Source organism: Diceros bicornis, chromosome 2 (assembly GCF_020826845.1).
Source record: "Diceros bicornis minor isolate mBicDic1 chromosome 2, mDicBic1.mat.cur, whole genome shotgun sequence".
In the NCBI taxonomy this organism is placed as follows: Eukaryota; Metazoa; Chordata; class Mammalia; order Perissodactyla; family Rhinocerotidae; genus Diceros; species Diceros bicornis.
The window spans coordinates 14,695,120-14,716,708 of NC_080741.1; the positions used below are offsets into that span (position 1 = coordinate 14,695,120).

Below are 21,589 nucleotides of genomic sequence, written 5' to 3' on the forward strand. Positions count from 1 at the left end.
GACTTTTTACTATAGCCTTTAAAATTATGATTCAGAACCCATCCCTGCTATATTTTTCTGCTGAATTTTAAAGAAATTATTTGTTTATAAATTTTGTCTAAAAATTTAAATTTTTAGAAATGTAAATTTGGAATTAAAAAAAACTATTGTTTTTTTGAGCTTTGGAACTTTTGTTGTATCTAGATGTGGAAACAAAGATTTAGGAATGTTAGATAACTTGCCCACATCACACAGGAAGAACTTGGAAAGAAATCAGATCCATGCCCAATCATTCTGACTCCAAAGCTCACAGTTTTAACCATCACACGAATAATTAGAACCAAACAAAACACCCAATGAAAAAAATTTTTTAAGGTAAAACTTTAAAAATTTTTATTTTCTGCAGTGGCAGAGGTAGAATATTTTTTCAAAGAACTACTGATGTTGGGGAAATAATTAAAAATAAAATCTCCTGTCAACCCATTGAATCCTCTCTCTACATGTAGAAAAAAATTAACTATTACTGAATAAACATTCAGCCAGACTATGATGTTCATTATAGGCAGTCTGCTAAAGAGATTGCAAAGACAAAGAGATCTCACCCTTTTATATAGACAGACAGATACAACCCATTACATACATGTGAATTGTCATTGTCCAAAGAAAGAATAAAACTTCTCATATCTTTATGGTGCAAGCAGAAAGTTACAACTTAGAGCCAGGAGCCTAGGCTAAACTCCAACAGAGACAGGGAGACAAGGCACCATCCTCCCTGATGTCTACATTTCAAAGATATGGTTTCAAGACTCCCAAGAAAGACATTTCTAGGAGGTGAAATTAGTGAGAGGCTTATGTAAATCTTAAAAAGATTTACTACATACTTCTTAAAGAGACAGAGAAAGGATTTACAACTACAAGTTTTCCAAAGTAAATGCTACAGGAAAAGGAGGGGGAACTCTTTCCCTTTTAGAACTAGAGAAAATTCTTTTTTTTTTTTTCTGAGGAAGATTCGCCCTGAGCTAACATCTGTTACCAGTCTTCCTCTATTTTGTATAGGGGTTGCGGCCACAGCATGGCCACTGACAAGTGGTGTAGGTCCACGCCTGGGAACCGAACCCGGGCTGCTGAAGCAGAGCACGCCGAACTTAACCACTAGGCCACCGGGCCAGCCCCTCAATTTTTTTCTTTAGATGTGTAGTTACTTTTCAACTAACCAAGCTTCAGTATCAAATAAGGCTATTAATTTAACATGGGAAAACATGAACTCTTCTTGTTTGAGTTAGTATTACAAACTGGTAGATTATAAAATTCTGTTGCTAGGAAGTGATCAAATAGGTCTACGGGTGCAAAATAACCAAAGGTACTACACTAATTCCATTTAATTTTTCAGTAGTATTTGTATTTTGCTAGGAGAAAACAAAATCAGAATCCCGCCACCTTAGTGTTGAGCTGACTAGTGTTGAACACCTGAGTGTTCAGGTGTTGAGATGGTCAGTTAGACAATGAGCCAAACTGAAATTAACAAACAAGGCTTTCTTTACTTACTGCAATAGTATAAGCAAGAGGCCAAAAAGAAAAGGGCTGGCTCCTACGTGTTCCATTTTTCCTCGTGGAATGGCAAATGGCAAGGGTCAGTCAGTGACATGCAGTGCAGATGGGAGGCAACATCTCACTGTCCAGGATCCCTGCGCAAAAGACTGCTGTTTCATGGGCCGAGGGGAAAGCCTAGGATTGGAAAAATACTGAGTCAGAATGGAGAAAAGTGTTTTAGTTAAGGCTCCCCCCACCCCATAAGGAGAAGTGAAAAGTGCCTTAGTCAGGGCCGCCAAGTAAAGAGGCCTCAGGAGGGAGGCACCTGGGCTAGGAACGCAGAAATGCATGTGAGCATGGCTGGCCCAGGAGTTGAGAGTCGGGAAGGAGGGGTTAGGGGGGCTGAGTTAGCAACTCCCTCCAGAGATTGCAATGCATGAGCTGTATACCCGTCTGGTGTGGGGAGGGCAGCCCTCCCCCAGGAGGCTTTCCAGGCAAAGCCTTTGTAATTGCCTATGGTTTGGACCTGAAAGATAACACATAGTATTTGGCCTGGAGCTGGACTCCTCTCGTAGGGAAATAGTTGCCTTCAGAGTTCTGGCATTGGTGCTGCTGGATTGGAGAGAATCATCCTTCTTTTCATCCTAATCATTTAAAAAATCCTAGGAATGGAGGGAAAAGGACTCAGGGAACATACAACTTTGAGAGGCTCATATTGGTGCATACATGAGTTTTGTATCAGTGTGGCTAAATTAGCATTATTTTTTAAAACAATATTGGTATTCCACTTTTCAACTCATTCCTCATCTCCAGAATGGAAGTCACCATGACATCATGGTAGGGCTTCAACAGACACAGTTAAAAGCTATCAAGTGTCTGCACATAGAAACTTATCTTATGGAGATGGCCATAGAAAACAGGAGACAACACAGTGTATTTCAAGTTGGAAGTGCAGTTTTCTGGGTTTCCCAGGCTCCACAAAGAAACACAGCTGTTGCTGCTGGCTACATGGAATGAGTATCTGCTAAGTATGTGAAGTATCCCTTAGCCACTCTTGGGGGATTTTCATGGCCATCTTTTTAGAACAAAGAACATACATTAAACATGTCCAGGATACATATTCATCAAAGTTTCAAAGAGGTATTCAGTTGCAAATTAGCAGGTCAACATGACCCTGATGTCAGGCAAGGGACTAATGCAGGTGTTACCAATAGGGTATAGGAGGGGAAGTATGCATTCTTATCTTAAGAGAGTGCATACTTTAATGGTTAAGCAGATGTACAATGTATGTTTGATATGCCATAAGTCAGGCTTTTTAGTTAAAGCCGAATCAGTTTTGAACCAGAATAGTTACCCCGTATACCTCAATATGTGAAAATCTCTCATCACGTATTTTCACCTCATCTTCTTTGGCCAGGAGCTCCACTTCTGTCTTCATAATCTTGACATCCTCAAGCCAGCATTTCTGCTCTGTTGTCTGTGCATTTTTAATATCCCCTGAGGCAACCTCCAAGACATACTTGAGCTGTCTAGCTTATCTCCTGAGGTACCAATTACTGTTTTCGTTAGTTTTCTTGTTACCAAGCCGCATCAGTTTTAAATAGTCTGGTTTCTAACGCTACTTTTTTCCTGAGCCGTGTTATTTTGACATGTGTGGTTTTGCAGAATACAAAGTTTTCCAGGAGTGTTATGCTATGGCAGATATTTACTGTGAGTCTAGGTGAACCAAAGATCAATTTCCCATGAGTCCCTGGCTTTTACTAATCCTTATCTTCAGTAAACTTAGAAAAAACAATGGGATTAAATAAATTTATATATGTGAAGTGCTTAGAAGAATTCCTGCATAGAGAAAGTTCTCAATAAATACTAATTATCATCATCACCGGGCGCCCAATATATGTTAGCTATTATCATTGTTAAATGAGGGTATATCTTGGGGTCAGCCCAGTGGCATAGTGGTTAAGTTCGCGCACTCTTCTTTGGCAGCCCAGGGTTCGCAGGTTTGGATCCTGGGTGCAGACCTATGCACCGCTCATCAAGCCAATACTGTGGCGGCGTCCCACATACAAAATAGAGGAAGATGGGTACAGATGTTAGCTCAGGGCTAATATTCCTCAGCAAAAAGAGGAAGATTGGCAACGGATGTTAGCTCAGGGCCAGTCTTCTTCACTAAAAAAAAAAAAAAATGAGGGTATATCTTTATTCATCTAGTTAGTTGAATCACATTTCATTTCCCAGAGTGACTGTAACTAGTACATATGATTATATATTTAGGTTACTATACTGATAGCTAAAATGTTATATATCCATAGTGTAATATTTATTAATCAAACTTGCAAACAGTTCATTGATAAATTAAATATTTTCACCTAAGGGAATGGTTAACATTTAAATTCAGATGTATCAGTTTACATGTATTTCCACTAGAGCGCATATTGGCTTTGCTATGTCCCTTTTGTATTCTAGATAATGTGCCCCTGGCACTGCCTTTAGGCAAAACTATAAAGTATGTGAATATGATAAATAGGTGGGAAGTGTAGGAGAGGAAGACTATCCTTTACCCACTCTGGGTCCTGTCTGGCTGGGCTACAAATTAAATTGACATGGGACCAAATAGCAGGAGAAAAATCAAGCAAAGCTTTATAACATTTATACGTGGGAGAGACCCAGGAAAGACTGGGTAACTCGACCAAATGTTGAACGTTCTCATCTTAAATACTATTTTCAGGGCCGGCCCCGTGGCTTAGCGGTTAAGTGTGTGCTCTCTGATGCTGGCGGCCCGGGTTCGGATCCCGGGCGCACACCGACGCACCGCTTCTCCGGCCACGCTGAGGCCGTGTCCCACATACGGCAACTAGAAGGCTGTGCAACTATGACATACAACTATCTACTGGGGCTTTGGGAGGAAAATAAATAAATAAATCTTTAAATACTATCTTCAGCTAAAGAAAAAGGAGGATGTTGGGAGTGGGAGGAGTCAGCTATAGGAGATTACTAGAAAAGCACAATAAACAAGAGTAAGGTTAATATGCAGATTTAAGTCCTCACCTTCCACACTGTTAAGAGTTTCTAGAGATAAAGTCATCCTCCCTTCTTCCTGGTACAGAGTGGGAGATACCTTTACAAATAGAGATTTTTCTTATAAATGTAAATGTCTCTTACAAAGGATAACTTCTACTTTTACTTGGTTTTCAGAGCTTTGATAAGAATGGGCTTAGCAAGGACCCTCCCAGTCTGTCCATACCAGAGTTATCTATGGTGATGGACAGGCCTTCTATCTTAAATTCTTTTAGGCAGTTAGTCTGGGGGAGGTCAAAGTTTCTTTCTGAGTCTTCTGAGCCTTTATTGTCTTCAGCTTGAAGTAATCCTCATACCAGAGTGGCACATCTTGGGGTGGCCTGCCCTGAACCCCATCAGACGTCAAGTGGAAAATGGGTTGTGAGATCTTTGTGTCTACTAGAGGAAGGAGGTTGACTCTTTACCTAGAGCTAGTTCCATTTATGAATTTGTTTTGGGCATAGACTCAATAGCAGAGAAGAACTGAGTGAAGATCAAGGGCAATACATGTGACTGGAGTAGATAAGTTAGGGTAATAGTAAGAGATGCAGTAAGAAGGGAGTCAGGAGGAATATTGGGTTAGGACATTCAAGTGCTAACGAAGGAGATTAGATTTAGTTAACAAAGCAGTAGTAAGCCCTTGATTGTTTTTTAGCAGGCGAATGACATGATGGAATATTGCTGTTATATTTTACAAACAGCAGATCAAACTCATTAATGAGTCAGTTTAATGGGTCAGGGTTCCCGCAGGAAACTAATAGGCATACTCAAATTTAAGATGGTTAATTTAATAAGAGACCGCTTTTTTCAAAGGCATGGTGAGTGGGAGGAGGAAGGTCTACTACAGCCTGACTTGAGAAATATTTGGAGAAGGGCAGGGGTTTCCTACTAGGTAAATACAGTCATACGTAGTTAGGTTTCTGGGCAAAAAGACTCTTCCCTCAGAATTCTGGTAGCCACCTGGGACAGTGGTTTCTTCGGTTTCTGTGCCTCTTGACTGGCCCAGGCATCACTGGTGTCTGTTCTTTAGCACGAGTGGAGTATGAAGAAGGAGGGACCGTACTGTTTAGCTCTTGCTGCTATGGTGCCCACACCAATTGCTCTGCCCATTGCTTCTTGCTCTCCTTATTTGTAGCCTCCAAGTTTGGAGCATCTTAGAAGTTGCTTCCATCCTTTGCTGTAGTTCTTTCTTATTCTATTTTTTGCAAGTGTTGGGGAGTGGTTATGTTAACGCACAAAATTGGGGTTCTCTTGCTCGATGTGCATTAAGAGCCAATTATTACAGCATCAGCTTTTGAGAAAAGAAAAAAGCTTTATTGTGAGGTCAACCTGGAAGGAGACAGGAGGCAAAAGCTCTCAGATCTGTCTCCCTGATCCAGGGCTTGGAGCAAAATTTATGGGATGAAGGGCAGGGCAGTCTGAAAGTGTGGAGATAGATGATTGGAGATAAGGAGAAGTGAAGTAATTGATGATCTGCACTAAGTGTAGTCAAGCTTCATGGCTCCTCATAGGATACGTGTTCACACAATGGTGGTATTAGTATGATCTGAGGGAGGAGTTTTTGGCCCATTGACATCAAAAGGGTCACTTATTGAGCATTTGTGTAGGCCCAGTTGGTGGGTTGGTAGTCTCAACTGGCATGAACTGGACAAGGGGCTGACTCTCAGTTCCTGGAAAACAACTCTTAATTACTCTGTTGATAAGATGGGATCAGTTGCACTGGTCCTAGTGGGCCCATGGTTACAGTTAGAGCTTTCTTCTTCAGTCTGATCCCTTTTATTTTCAGGGATTCCTTCTTTTTTTAATTGCTGTAACAATAATTTAATTGTGGTAACATTGGTTTATAACATTATATAAATTTCAGGTGTACATCATTATATTTCAATTTCTGTACAAGATTATATCATGTTCACCACCCAAAGACTAATTACAATCCATCACCAGACACGTGTGCCCAGTCATCCCTTTTGCCCCCTCCCTTCCCCCTTCTCCTCTGGTAATCACCAGTCCAATCTCTGTCTCTATGTGTTTGTTTGTTGTTGTTGTTATCTTCTACTTATGAGTGAGATCATACGGTATTTGACTTTCTCTCTCTGACTTATTTCACTTAGCGTAATACCCTCAAGGTCCATCCATGTTGTCACAAATGGCTGGATTTAATTGTTTCTTATGGCTGAATAGTATTCCATTGTGTATATATACCACATCTTTATCCATTCATCCCTTGATGGGCATCTAGGTTGCTTCCAAGTCTTGGCTATTGTGAGTAACGCTGCAATGAACATAGGGGTGCATGTATCTTTATGCACTCGTTGTTTTCATGTTTTGGATAAACACTCAGCAGTGGAATAGCTGGGTCGTATGGTAGTTCTATTCTTAATTTTTTGAGGAAGGGATTCCTTCTAATTTGTGGTTATTGAGAGGACCTTCTTGTTTTCCAATGACAATATGGCTTAAAAATTTTTTTTGTTTATATATGGGTGTATGTGTATGTGTGTGAGTGTGTGTGTTTAAGCTGTTGGGAGGGTAGCTGGATCATTGGCTCAGTTTGTCATTTTAATCCAGTGTCTGGAAAAGCATTTTGTATTATCTTGATTTTTTTTCCCCTTTAGATTACAGAATCTTATTGGTCAAAGAAAGGCTGAGGACACAGAGAAAAAAGATGCACCCAGCAAAGATAGCCAGCAGCAGGCCCTAATTGACCAGAGATACTTTCAGGTATTGAACAGTTGGCAAAGAGACTGGTGTTTGTAGTGAGCCTTGGTTTCAATCACAGTGTAATAAATTATCAGTTGGTAAGGAATACTTGTATCCTGTATTTGTGTGTGCACCTTTCTGAAAACTGTTTTGTTTTAGATAACTCTGTTGTCTCCAGTGTATAACTGAATATCTTTCATTTCGTTTTGTTTCTTAAATTCAGTTTGAGAGGCTTTGTCCTTTAACAGGGTAATTAAACCATTTATGGACATCGAGACCAATTTGTATATCTGCTTTTATTCCTGACATTTTACTTTCTGTTTTCTATTTACATGGTTTCTTGTTGCATGTTCTTTTTCTGACATTTGCTAGGTTGAGATTTCTGTCTTTTTTTTTCTCTTCGGGTAGTTAGGACGTTCATCATCTTAATTCTTTTCTATTTGTCTAATGATTACCCTTAAAAATACATATGTACTGTCTTGAGGCAGCCCTGATGGCTTAGTGGTTAAAGTTTGGCATGCCCTGCTTCGCTGGCCCAGGTTCATTTCCCCGTCCAGAACCACACCACTTGTCTGTCAGTAGCCATGCTGTGGTGGCTCACATAGAAGAACTAGAAGGACTTACAACTAGAGTATACAACTATTTACTGGGGCTTCAGGGAGGGAAAAAAAAAAGAGAGGAAGATTGGCAACAGATGTTAGCTCGGGGTGAATCTTTCCCAGCGCACACACACACACAAAAGTATATATATATTTTTTTTTATCCATATCAAGAGTTTATCAATATCTGCAAACTCTCTAAATAAGATAAGACTTTTATTGTGAATTTTCTTTTTTTTTTTTTTTGTGAGGAAGATCAGCCCTGAGCTAACATCCGTGCTAATCCTCCTCTTTTTGCTGAGGAAGACCAGCTCTGAGCTAACATCTGTTGCCAATCCTCCTCCTGTTTTTTTTCCCCCCCAAAGCCCCAGTAGATAGTTGCATGTCATAGCTACACATCCCTCCAGTTGCTGTATGTGGGACGCGGCCCCAGCATGGCCGGAGAAGTGGTACATTGGTGCGCGCCTGGGATCCTAACCTGGGCCGTCATAGTGGAGCGCGCGCACTCAACTGCTAAGCTACGGGGCCGGCCCCTGTGAATTTTCTTTTTTTAATTCCCATCTCTCTGGGAATTGTTTATGTCATTTTTCCATTTCTTCATTGTTAATACGTCTTCTGCTGCCAATCATCAGAATGTGAATAAGCCATAAGAAGGAATATACTCTGCTGTCAAAATTCAGTGGAGGAGAATTAATGAATTTTTTCCATTAAAATGATTTTTTTAAATATAAGAGAAGTGAAATCTTGAAATACACTCTCTTGAACTAAAAAAAAAGGCTCCTCAATAAACATCTAAAGTCATATTACCAGGAGACCTATGAGTTGTAGCTTGAAGTATGAATAGGGTAGGGACAAAGATTCAAGATCTAAATGGTATCTTGTCTTTATACTTGTATAACTATTTATTAAATAGACTGAAGTTGATGGTGGTAAACAAGGAAATGGCTTTTTACTCTTCTTCCTTTAAACTTGCTGTTTTCAGTCTCCCTTTCCTCTCCTTGGATGTTATATAAGGTAGAACTCATAGCTTTTGGCAGGGGGGTTATAGTCACATATTATACATATTAAGATATTTAAAATTCAGTGCAGGCATTGATGATATTAGGGAATTATTGTCAATTTCTTATGTATAGTAATGGTATTGTGATTTTGTAGGAAAATATGCCTACTTTAAGAGATGCATGTTCAAGTATTTGAGGGTGAAGTATTATCATGCCTGCATTTTCTTCAAATGGTTCAGCTAAAAAGGTTGATAGAGTGAGCAAATATGGCAAAATGTTGACAATTGTTGAATCTAGATAGTGATTATATGGGTATTTGTGATGGTCTGTTTTATGTATTAACTTGACTGGGCCACAGGGTACCCAGATATTTGGTAAGCATTATTCTGGGTGTGTCTCTGAGGGTATTTCTGGATGAAATTAACATTTGAATTGGAAGACTGAGTAAAGCACATTGCCCTCCCTAATCTGGATGGGCCTCATCCAATCAGTTGAAGGCCTGAATAGAACAATCAGATCTTGTGACTTGTCAGCTTCCATAATTGCCTGAGCTAATTCCTTATAGTAAATAAATACACACACACACACGTGCACACACACATATATCCTATAGGTTCTGTTTCTCTGGAGAACTCTGACTAATATAGTGTTTATTATTTATATTCTTTTTATTTTTTGTATGTTTTAAAATTTTCTTGATGAAAAATTAGGAGAAAAAGTCATTCAAATCTCAGTCAAAATTTCAATCTCATTCAATTCCAAGCTTCTACTCTATGCCTACTTTATCTCCTGCCCAACCTATACTTCTTCAAACAAGCAGTGTGGCAAGGGAGTGTGATCTGTTTCTTTATTCTCATTGCTTCACCTTCTCTCCTAGTCCTCTGCTGTATCTGGCTTCTCCAGGGTTGGCAGTGAGGGTGGATGTTGGGTGAGAATAGCAAGCAAGAGGGTGGAATCTTTATTGACTGGTGCTGGTGTAATCTAGCACTGGTGCCCTTTGTGTGGCTGATGACCAAATACTGCCTGTTTGTCTCTTTCATGGAATGCTCGTGTGTATGTGTGTGTGTATGCAGTTATTTCCTCCCCACCACCTAGGGACCTTGGCAATGTACCATTCATTCTATGGGCAGTGCATTTTCCAGCTGACCTCTTATGAATCCCTCTCCTCCTGCTGTTCAAGTGGTATTCCCCTAGAGTCCTCCAGCTATCAGTAGTTTTTTTCATGAAAGCAAAGCTTGACTCTCTTCTAAAGTGTCTCCTTGACCACAGGGTATATTCTTACCTTACCACAATATAAAAGGGCAGGCTTCTCTTGTGGCTGCCTCCTCTCCTTGCTCTATTCCATCTTTGTCTTTATATGTATATCACTTCATTTTTTCTGTCACAGACCCTCCTAAAACTTAATTACTTAAAATAACGCTTTAATATTATTGTGCTTGGTCAGCTGGGCAGTTCTATTGATCTTGGTTGGGTTCCCTCATGCACCTGCTATCAGATACAAGTCAGCTAAGTGGCTTTGCTTCTGGAAGTTGGGTGGATATCAGCTCAGGGTAATGGGGATGACTGAGCCATGTGTCTTTTGTCATCTACCATCTAGCCTTGGCTTGCCAATGTGGCAGCAGAGTTCAAAGAGAGAGAGCAGAGATAATCAAGACCCTTTGAATCTTGGAGTCCAAGCTGGCACACCATTACTTCCTTTTCTGTGGGCCAATGCAAGGCCCAAGACCAGCCCAGATTCAGGGAGTAGAGAATAGACTCTACTTCTTGATGAGAGAATCCTACAGTGTCACACTGCAAAAGGGAGAGAATATAAGGAAGAGAAATAATTACAATAATTTTTGCAAACAATCTCCTACAAAGTATGGATACATACTGCTAGACATACACGTAGTCCCCCTTGGTTTACCACCTCCATTATGGAATGGGGTTGTCCCGTAAACTTCTGAAGCTCAGCTAGTATCAGCTCCTTGATCTCTTTTAGGAGTTCTGCTGCCCTTCTTACCTTTGGTGTGAGACAGGGGGAGAAGGAGGACTATATTCCTGCTCTCATTAATAATTTAATGGAGGGGAATTAATTGTTTTTTCCATTACAATGGTATTCAAAGAGGAGTTTAAATATAATAGACGTGAAATATTGAAATGCACTCTTTTATACTAAGTAACAATAACAAAACTGCTTGTAAATAAGCATCAGAAGTCACATTCTTAGGAGACCTGTAGTTTCCTGTAGTTTTCTATGGGGATAAAGGAAAAACAATACATTTTTCACTCACTAGTTCTGTATATTCCTTTAAAAGACACTCGTCTTGGTGAATCCTGTCCAATGATTCTCTAACATTTTCTTAGATAGACTGGTCGCTATCCAAGATCAGTTTGATCACCTCTTAGCAAGACCTGCATGATGTTTTCAGGATTTCTCTTTAGAAGGTGTTGGACACTCTTGTCCTTACTTTGAACCTCAACTGAAGCTATGAAACAACAGGAAATACCCCTTTACCATCTGATTTAGCTTAAATATGAGGAGATAGAAATAGGGAAATGTGGGACTCCAGCTAAGGATGTCTGGATTACTCTTCCCTATGTGGATTATAACAGGTCATTCATAACTACTTTCAAATCTAAATAATACATTTAAATTAAATTAAAAATACATTTTAGTTTTTCTGTGAAGTCTGTGGTTCTCATTAGAACTTACATGTTTAATCATGTTGATGAAACTGTTGTACTTCCAAAACATTACATGTCAATTTTATTAAAGATCTTAATGTCTAAAATTAACTCTGAAAATGATGTTACATTGAATATAAAGCACTCCTTTAACATATATCACTTTCACAGGACAACAATAAACATTTCAACTAAAAACGTTGTCTTCTTTAAAGGTGTTGAGTAGCATCAATTCAATTGTTCAGAATCCAAGAGCTCCAGTAATAATTTATAAACAGAGCAAAGGAGGAGCCCAGCATTTTAATAAAGAGCTTGTTCAAGATTGTGGATTTGAGCATCTTGTTCCTATAATAGAAATGTGGGCAGATCAACTGATTTCCCTCAAGGTAAAAGATTGAATATTCTTTACGTGCTTTGAAAATATATTGGAGTCTATGGGCTTTATTAATAGAACTAGGCTTAATTTTTTTGTTTGTTTAACTGTAAAGCTGAAAAGGCTTAGCTTATTTAAAACTTGAATCTTGGTACTTATATATCTGTGTTGAGTACTACCTATTTGATGTTGTCATTACTATAAGCTTTGCCTCCTATAAAGTTCTACCAAACAAGACATTTTTTAGGCCCATTGCCTTGTTGAAAATCTATAGTGGATCCACTTTGCACTTCTAGACCCTTCCCTGTTCTACCTTCATTTCCCTCTTTTTGGTATCCTCATGCTACAGATTTTCCTGGCCCTTATTCCTCTACAGATGTAATGTCTTGTCCTTCATTCCATTTTAACTGGAGATGTTTTTTCTCTTTTTATGTTTTAGATTATTTTTCTTCTCTCAAAACTTAGCTTATCTTCACGTCTCTTTATTCTCTAGAGCAGATACCAGCCAGTACTACTCTTACCTATCCTGTCTATACATGGAAGATTAAAATCTCTTCACTTTATAGAGTTACTGTGTATTCTTTATTACATAACTTCAGATTTTTTCAGTTTTTGTTGAGTAGTTCCCTGAAAGGTGAATTGCTAAAGTCAGTATTTAATTTCTATTCCCTTTAAACTTTAGATTTTTCAGTAACTAATATATATAGCACTACCTCTGTTCATGAAGATATGATTCAATAACAGTATTTGTCAACAGACGCCTTACTACATGAAATATAAATGATGCAGAAGATATGTGTAAGAATGTGTAAACCCCATGAGTTTTGTCTTTTTTAATCTCTGATATGTCCCAGTGAACCTCCTGATACATGATGTGTGCTCAATTTTTATCAAAAGAAGAAAGCAGAATACACATTTCAAGACAAGCAAATGGAGATGATACTGAATTAAAATAAAACGTGCCTGTACCTGATGAAGCAATCTTCACATTCAGCCTAATTTATCCTTCCCTTTTTATATAGGGCTCAGATAGAGCTAGAAAATAGAAAACATTTTAATTGAGTGTTGGATTAATATACCTGTTTTATAGGTCTGAGTTCCTCTAGTTTATATCTCAGAAGAGGGTAAAATAATTAGTGGTTAATTATGTAAATCATGGCATTTTCCCAATCACTGCTTGTCAGAGGGTTGGAAGGAACAATGCTAACTCCTTTTCTGCTTCTCAGGGGAGATGGGCTAGAAAATGCCCCAGCCTTCCCAAGAGAAGGGAAAAGACTAGAAGAGAAAGGAGGCAAAGGGAAGAATCAAATAAATGGATAGTTACTGATTATTTACTATGTTTATTGCTTTGTGGGAGATATGAGAAAAGGCAAACACAAGATTCAGACTAATTGGAGGGACAAAACATACTAAAAAATATGAAGTTTAACCATTCAAGATATCATTAGAAGAAATGAATGCCATAAAAACAGCCCATGGTGAAATACCAAGTGAATGATACAGATAACTCCAGATTCTGGAGGAGGAAGAGCCCCCAAGAAAAGCTTCACAGTGGTGGTAAGTTCTTGCCACTGTATAGTTTTCTCACTAGAAGGAGACGAGGAGAGTTAGCTTTATAATTAGAATATTCTGAGGACTCCCAAGAGGGATTTAGTAGCTCTACCACTGAAGTAACTCATGGATTTTGGGCAGTGCTTCAGATATTTACCTTATGCTGCAGAGTCGGGATCCAAATTGAGAAACTACATGAGGTTCTTTGAGGCCTCCTTATATGAAAGGTTTTCTTTTTTGGACACTTTTTTTTTTTTTTTGGTGAGGAAAATTGGCCCTGAGCTAACATCTGCCAATCCTCCTCTTTTTGCTGAGGAAGACTGGCCCTGGTCTAACATCCATGCCCGTCTTCCTCCACTTTATATGGGACGCCGCCACAGCATGGCTTGACAAGTGGTGCGTTGGTGCACGCCCAGGATCCGAACTGGCGAACCCCAGGCCGCTGCAGCAGAGTGCGCACACTTTACCCCTTGCACCACCGGGCCGGCCCTAAAAGGTTTTCTATACTGTACCAGCCTCTAAGTTTGGGACAACCACCTTGCCAGATTAGTTTTTTTCTCAGGTTAGATTTGGCTTAAAAGAGAAGACTGGGAAAAGCATGGAGCTAGCTATCAGCCTCCTTCCTTCTGTCCTTCTCACCCATCTTTCCAGGAAAGGTGAGCTACAGGCACAGAGGCTTTCCCAACGCAGTACACTCTTATACGCTGAGACTTTGCCATTCGCCAGTGCTCCAGAGGCAGCCATACATAGACAGGACCTTGATTGTACTTCTGCATCCCCACAACTGAGTAATGTGGAGAACCAAGGAGCCCCCCTTTCAGATTTCTCAGGGTTTACTTGACAGACTGTGCTACAAGTAGACCAGAACATCTTTTTTTCTTAACTTTGTAATACTTTTATTCTCAAGCAAAAATTTATATTTGGTGTGCTTTTTACCATAGACCATTTCTTTATAATTGCACCTTGTTGATGGAGCATTGGTTAATGAAGGTTAATGCTGCGATTTCCTGACCTTTTTTTTTCCAATTCTGGTGGCGCTTATTATTTAAAACATTCACTTGGCACTGAATGTGTTGCCTTAAATTGCTAAAATAGGTAATTGCCTTCCTACCAAATGAAAGGTTAAAGATATCAATATGTGAGGTTTGGGTATTAATTGGAGAGCATTAAATAAGCGGAGGACTAGAATAAGAAGTCGGAAAAAGAATTTCCTGTCCTTCTTTCTGTATTTTAGAGTTGCACTGTATAATACAGTAACCCTAGCCACATGTAGCTTTTGATTACTTGAAATGTGCTTGTCCCAATTAAGATGTGCTGTAAGTATAAAATACACACCAGATTTAGAAGACTTAGTATGGAAAAAAAAATTAAAATATTGATTATGTATTGAAATGATCATATTTTTGACAGGTTAAATAAAATATATTATTAAAGTTGTCTCCTATTTCTTTTTACTTTTCTAAGTGTGGCTACTGGACAATTTAGAATTACTGTGATTCATATTACATTTCTTTTGGACAGCATTGTTCTGAAGGGCCAAGCATTGTGCCATGCACATAGTAGATGCTCAGTAAATATTTATCAATTGGCCAGTCTTAGTATTCTAACTTCCACTAGCCTTGCCTCTTCTGCACAGTTTAAAAATACATTAGGACAACATATCTAGGCCAGGAAAACTAAGTCGACTGCCATGAAGATTTAGTAGAATTAATTTAGTCATCCTTCCAAATTAAAAACTGCCTGGAGATAACATGCTATAACATGGATAAATCTTGAAAACATTATCATAAGTAAAAGAAGCCAGTCACAAAAGGCCACTATTGTATGATTCCATTTTATGTGAAATGCTGAGAATAGGCCAATTTCATAGAAACAGAAAGTAGATTAGTACTTACCCAGGGGCTGGGGGCAGAGAAGAATAGGGAAAGACTGTGAGTGGGTATGGGGTTTTTTTGGGGGGTGATTAAAATGTTCTGAAATTAGCTAATGGTGATGGTTGCACATCTCTGTAAATATTTTAAAACTACTGAATTGTATGCGTAAAGAAGGTGGATTTTATCGTATATGAATTACATCTCAATAAATCTGTTATCAAAAAATTCAAGGCCAAAATATAAAGAACAAGCTTATTTCTATCCATAAATAATTCAAAATAATTAGTCAAATAACATATACTAATAATAAATATAATTACTTAAAACATCCAGAGTTGAGATAAACAACATATAATGTTTTTTGTAAGGCCTGTATTTACCTGGAGAAAACTAATTTAACAGACTTTTTCTAAACTGGAAGTAGTATTTTAAAAAAAATACTGATGATGGTTAATGTATATATTAAACCTTCCTGGATAATTATATTTTATTAGTGTTATTATGGAAACTACTTTTTAAAATCAATAATACCATGTCATTTCTTTTGTTATAAAGGATTTATATAAGTCCTTGAAAATCCTATCTACAGAACTAGTGCCTTGGCATAATTTAAAGAAGCAGGATGAAAATGAAGGTATCAGAGTTGAAGATCTGTTGTTTATAGTAGATACCATGTTGGAAGAAGTTGAAAATAAGGAAAAGGTAATACTTAATACTTATGTAAATATTGACATTTTAATGTAATCCTATCTTAAAAACTGGTAATGATGTGGATATTGATATTTGTTCTACTGGGACTCTATTTCTCTTTAAAGTTTTTCTTAAAGATTTGGGATTATTTTAAGACGTGAACTGTCTTTTTTTTTCTCCCTCTCTTTTGGACAGGACAGCAATATGCCAAACTTTCAAACTTTGCAAGCTATTGTTTCTCACTTCCAAAAATTATTTGATGTGCCTTCTTTAAATGGAGTCTATCCCCGAATGCATGAAGTTTATACTAGGCTTGGAGAAATGAACAATGCTGTGAGAAACCTCCAAGAACTCTTAGAATTAGGTGATGACCATTTGTCATTTTTGGCCCCCGTTTAAGAATTCTTCCTGATAAATCAAGAAAAAAGTAGGCAAAACATTTTAAAGTAAAAAAATTGAGGATAACTGAAGCATAAAGTGTTTGATTTAATGATTTTGAAAATCCTCTTTTAAAATATCCTATCCTTTTATTTCTCTTTTGCAGATAGTTCATCCTCATTGTGTGTGCTAGTGAGCACAGTAGGAAAACTGTGTAGGCTGCTTAATGAGGATGTGAATGAACAGATTATGCAGGTATTGGGACCTGAAGACCTCCAGAGGTATTTATTTTAAAAAGTTTACAAGGTATCATCCAGAATGCTTGGAGTGGTAAAATTAAAGACTTTCAAAACTTTATAAGTTGATTTACCTTTCCTGTTTGGAATAGCATCTTTTAAGTAACTTGACAATCGAAAATGATCTCCCACCTTAGGGATGGAGAGAATGCCAAATATTTTCAAGATAAAAATAGATTGTAGGGCCTATAACTTTACATAGGGTGAGTCAAGACTCCAGCATTATTGCTATAAGCCTGTTCCCAGGGAAAATTGTATATGGAGAAATTCAAACCTTGTTAGCAACTTCACGTAAGTTCAAAATATATAAACAAGTCCTATTTTTAGTACACTACCATAGACCACTGAATAATCACTAACAGTATATTTAGTATTTGATTGGAAGATAAATGTTAAGGATTTTTAAAAAAGCTAGGCATCTCTAACATAAAACCTGATGTCTTTTTAAAATATTGAAACATTATAGCTATACTTAAAGCAACTCTTCTTCTCCTGCACCCCCTGCCAAATTTTATACTGCAACGTATGAGAAGAGGAACACATACGTATACCACCTATTCCATGTGTTCTGCCAGTTTTCTAAGAAGAACTCTTACCTAATCTGACACTTGAGTTTTCTGATACTTGATGTTTTTAAAAGGAACATATATCTCACGTTGGTCCTTTCCCCCTTCCTACAGTTTTACCAACTACTGATATTTCTTCTTAATGTTTAATAGAATACTAGATATAAAAGCCAGTTATTTTTAGAAAATGTTATAAAATCATGGTCTCTTAAGAATACTCAAGCTAAATGGAAAATTTCCTATATTAGAAATGTTATATAAATTTAACTTTGGAACAGATAATACACTGATAATAAGAGATTTTGTTTTTAGTAAAATGATACTAGATGAACAAAGAGCTCAAAAAGGAAGGATTGCAATAAATGATCATTAAATTTGTATTTAAATTAGCAGGAAATTTCTTTCCTTTTTGAAAATGTTCTATTTTCAATCAGATGCAAGAACCTTAAGTTGGAAATTCAATGTAAACTGTGCATTTTTTTTAAAGCATTATCAACAAATTGGAAGAACATGAGGAATTTTTCCCAGCATTTCAGGCATTTACTAATGATCTACTTGAAATCTTAGGTAAGATCTCTGGTGGTGGTGGTGGTGAAATTTCCAGTCTTAAGATGTCAGTAGGTTTGAGGGAAGAGTGTTCTTAGTCACTGAATTAGTGCTTTTGCCTCGAGTGTTTGGTAGAAAGTGCCTGGGGTTTGAGGGAAGAGTGTTCTTAGTCACTGAATTAGTGCTTTTGCCTCGAGTGTTTGGTAGAAAGTGCCTGGAAACCACTAACAGTTCTGGAAACACATTCCTAACTTGCAGTTAGAGTTGGTTGGGGTTAGTCTACAGAACAGAGAAGCATATATCCTTTAAGGAGCTAGGGGCTGCCTTTGTTTTGGGACCTTAAAATGAGAAAGGGCATTACTCTGGCTAGGCCCAGTTTGTGTGTGTGTGTGTGAGGAAGACTAGCCCTGACCTAACATCTGTTGCCAATCCTCCTCTTTTTGCTGAGGAAGACTGGCCCTGGGCTAACATCTGTGCCCGTCCGCCTCTACTTGATATGGGATGCCACCACGGCACGGCCTGACAAGCAGTGCGTCAGTCTGCACCCAGGATCTGAACCCGTGAACCCTGGGCTGCCAAAGCGGAGCGCACGAACTTAACCCGCTACACCGCCAGGTGGCTAGGCCCAGTTTTAACCCTGACTCTGTCATTGCCTAATGAGAAATCTTAGTAGAATTTATGATCTTGGAAAGTGGGCTTTTTTTTTTCCTTCCTTTTTTTTTAAGATAGTTCCTACCTACTGTTTTTTTTTTAAATATACAAATTAAATTTCCTTTTCAGGTGATAAGTAATGTAAAGTAAACATCTGAAGAAAGGAAAAGATAAATTTTATAAATCTGTAGAAGGGAAGAGATTAAATGTATACTCTTGGTCAGATTGAGGGCTTTGTTAGTAGTAATATCTCTTAGAGGGAAAACATATAATTTGCTTAGGAATCATAGGCAAAATAGATACCTAAGCCTCCTATTTTAAGTGTGATTATATATGGCTATAAAAATAATTTATATTACTGTTAAGAACTCTTTTTAAAGTTTGAAGTGATTTATTCACGAATGAAATTTTTTTTCTATATAGCTCATTTGAAAGATTTTTTTTTGTTGTTTTAAAGAATGGCTCCTTGACATAGGAAAGTAAATTAGAGGAGGAAATGAGGTATAGTAGAAGATAAAGGAATGAGTAAATTAAAATTTGGAAAGAAGATGAATAAATGAAAGTATCTGACCGGAATAGTTAGCCTAGTGAACATAAAGGAAGTTTTGTGGCCAGTTTTAGATAGTCTGTGAAAGCAAGGGAGACAGTAAGTGAGGGTGCTTCAGAGATGCTGGTATGTTTGAAGAGATCATAGCAAGGAAAATGTAATTTGCAAGTTGAGGGAGAGAGAAGTCAAGATGGCGGCATAAACAGACTCTGAACTCACCTCCTCCCATGGACACAGCCAATTTACAACCACTTGTGGAAAAATTACCCCTGAGAGAGAACTGAAAACTGGATAAGAGGAACTCTTGCAACAAAGGACAATCCTAATTGAGGTGGAAGAGGCAGAGACTCCCTTCTGGAGAGAAAAAACGCTGCCTTCACAAGCCGCAGCGCCTCACGGCCACCCGGGAGCAGCCCAAATGTACGCAGCCCTCCCTGGAGGAGTGGGGCCCTGAGCCGGGAGAGCTCCTTCTGTAGGCATTTTGTGGACCCAACACAATCGAGAGGAGTGACATAATATCTGACTTTGCCTGCTACTAAAACATTGGGGAGTACCCCCAGAAAAGCTGGTTCACAAAGAAATTAAAACCGGCTCTTAAAGGGCCCACGTGCAAACTCACCCATTTCAGAAAGCAATCTAAAATCACCGGAAAGAAAGGTGCACGGTGCTTTGGTGAAAAGAGACTCACCCAATAGGCTCTGAATGCATCTCGGTGAGAGGTGATACCTCTCCAGGGACTGGGACGTTGGCAGTGGCCATTGTTGTGGCCTGGTGTGGGAATGCTGACACAGATGCCATTGGAGTTCTCCCTGAGGCCTGCTAGCCCAGGTCTGCCCCACCCACTAGAGCACCGATTTAATCCAGCTCAGCCAGGGCAGGCAGCCCACCCTAGGGACTGGCCCCACCCAACAACAAGCACTCAGGCAACTTGTGGGCCTGCATAGATTGGTGACTGGATTCTCTGCAGCCTGGCGACTGAGACCACTTCAGTGGGGCAGGGCGTGCACAAGGAGCGGGTAGAAAGTGTGGGGCTCCTGCCGTGGAGAGATTGGGTCCACTTCAGGAGGTCGGGGTGCGCACACGGGGCAGGACTGTGTTGACTGTGTGTGGACCTGTGGGCGGTGGGGCTTGTCAGCTGCAGAAGACTTGTGCTTCTCAAAGACCCACATAGGGGGTTTGCCCCACCTTCCAAAGCCTGAAACAATTGGGTGCTCCCATGCCTGAGGCCAGCCCGACCCCTCTGCAATCCTCAGAGAGCTGACAAGAGACCTAAAGGCTGGAGGCTTATAGCAATTGTAAGCCCCTGAGCCTAACAGCCTGCCACGCTGGGGGCCTACTCACTTAAAAGAAATACTGCAACACAAATGTGGTATTAGAACTTGCAGCCAACTGTGCTGGGGCTTCCCACACCTGATAAAGAGACTGAAGGGCCCACAACAACTACAAGCCGCTGAGCATTACAGCAGCTGGACAGGAGCATAACTCAGCCTCTCTGGGTGCCTACAGGGAGAGCAAACAGGCCACAACAAAAGGACACACGTAGCCCACATAGGGGTCACTCCTGGAACGTTGAGAACTGAGGGAAGCACACTGCAGGCCTCCGAAGGCATCTCTTTTATAAGGTCACCTATCCAAGAGCAGGAGACGTAGCTGACCTACCTAATACATAGACACAAGCACAGGGAAAGAGGCAAAATGAGGAGGCAAAAGAATACATTCCAAGTAAGGGAACAGGACAAAACCCCAGAAAAGGAACTAAGTGAAACAGAAATGAGCAACCTACTCGACAGAGTGTTCAAACAAAGAGTGTTAAGGATGCTCACTGATCTGGGGAGAAGACTAGATGAACTCAGTGAGAATGTCAACAAAGAACTGCAAGATATAGAAAAGAACCAGTCAGAAATGAATAATACAATACTGGAAATGAAAAATTCACTAGAGGGACTCAAAAGCAGAGTAGAGGATACAGAAGAACGGATCTGCGAGCTGGACGAAAGACTAGAATAAATTACCCAAGCTGAACAGGTAAAAGAAAAAAGAATTAAAAAGAATGAGGACAGTCTAAGGGGCCTCTGGGACAACATCAAGTGCACTAACATCTATGTTATAGGTGTCCCAGAAGAAGAGCGAGACAAAGGGGCAGAGAATCTATTTGATGAAATAATAGATGAAAATTTCCCTAACCTAAGGAAGGAAACGGACATCCAAGTACAGGAAGCACAGAGAGCCCCAAACAAGATAAACCCAAAGAGGCCCACACCAAGACACATCATAATCAAAATGTCCAGAATTAAAGAAAGAGAGAATCCTAAAAGCCGCAAGAGAAAGACAAGTTACATACAAAGGAAACCCCCTAAGGCTATCAGCCGACTTCTCAGCAGAAACCTTACAGGCTAGAAGAGAGTGGCACGATATATTTAAAGTGCTAAAAGGAAAAAACTTACAGCCAAGAATACTCTACCTCGCAAGGTTATCATTCAAAATGGAAGAAGAGATAAAAAGTTTCCCAGACAAGCAAAAATTAAAGGAGTTTGTCACCAAGAAACCAATGCTACAAGAAATGTTAAAGGGAGTGATTTAAGGGGAA

At 39.2% G+C, this 21,589-nt stretch overlaps 1 protein-coding gene across 6 annotated transcripts in view; it reads left to right on the top strand.

The window, feature by feature from the left end:
- Positions 1-21,589, top strand: part of CEP70 (centrosomal protein 70) — an 87,528-nt gene that overhangs the window by 58,946 nt on the left and 6,993 nt on the right. For 4 of the 6 annotated variants that reach the window (XM_058552104.1, XM_058552114.1, XM_058552093.1 and 1 more), the window contains 7 exons: positions 2,927-3,055; positions 7,179-7,284; positions 11,746-11,916; positions 15,884-16,030; positions 16,214-16,382; positions 16,563-16,677; positions 17,746-17,825. In XM_058552104.1, coding sequence (XP_058408087.1) covers positions 2,927-3,055; positions 7,179-7,284; positions 11,746-11,916; positions 15,884-16,030; positions 16,214-16,382; positions 16,563-16,677; positions 17,746-17,825 — 917 coding nt within the window. The remainder of the gene's footprint in view (positions 1-2,926; positions 3,056-7,178; positions 7,285-11,745; positions 11,917-15,883; positions 16,031-16,213; positions 16,383-16,562; positions 16,678-17,745; positions 17,826-21,589) is intronic. The other 2 variants (XM_058552124.1, XM_058552133.1) reach the window with 1 other exon arrangement.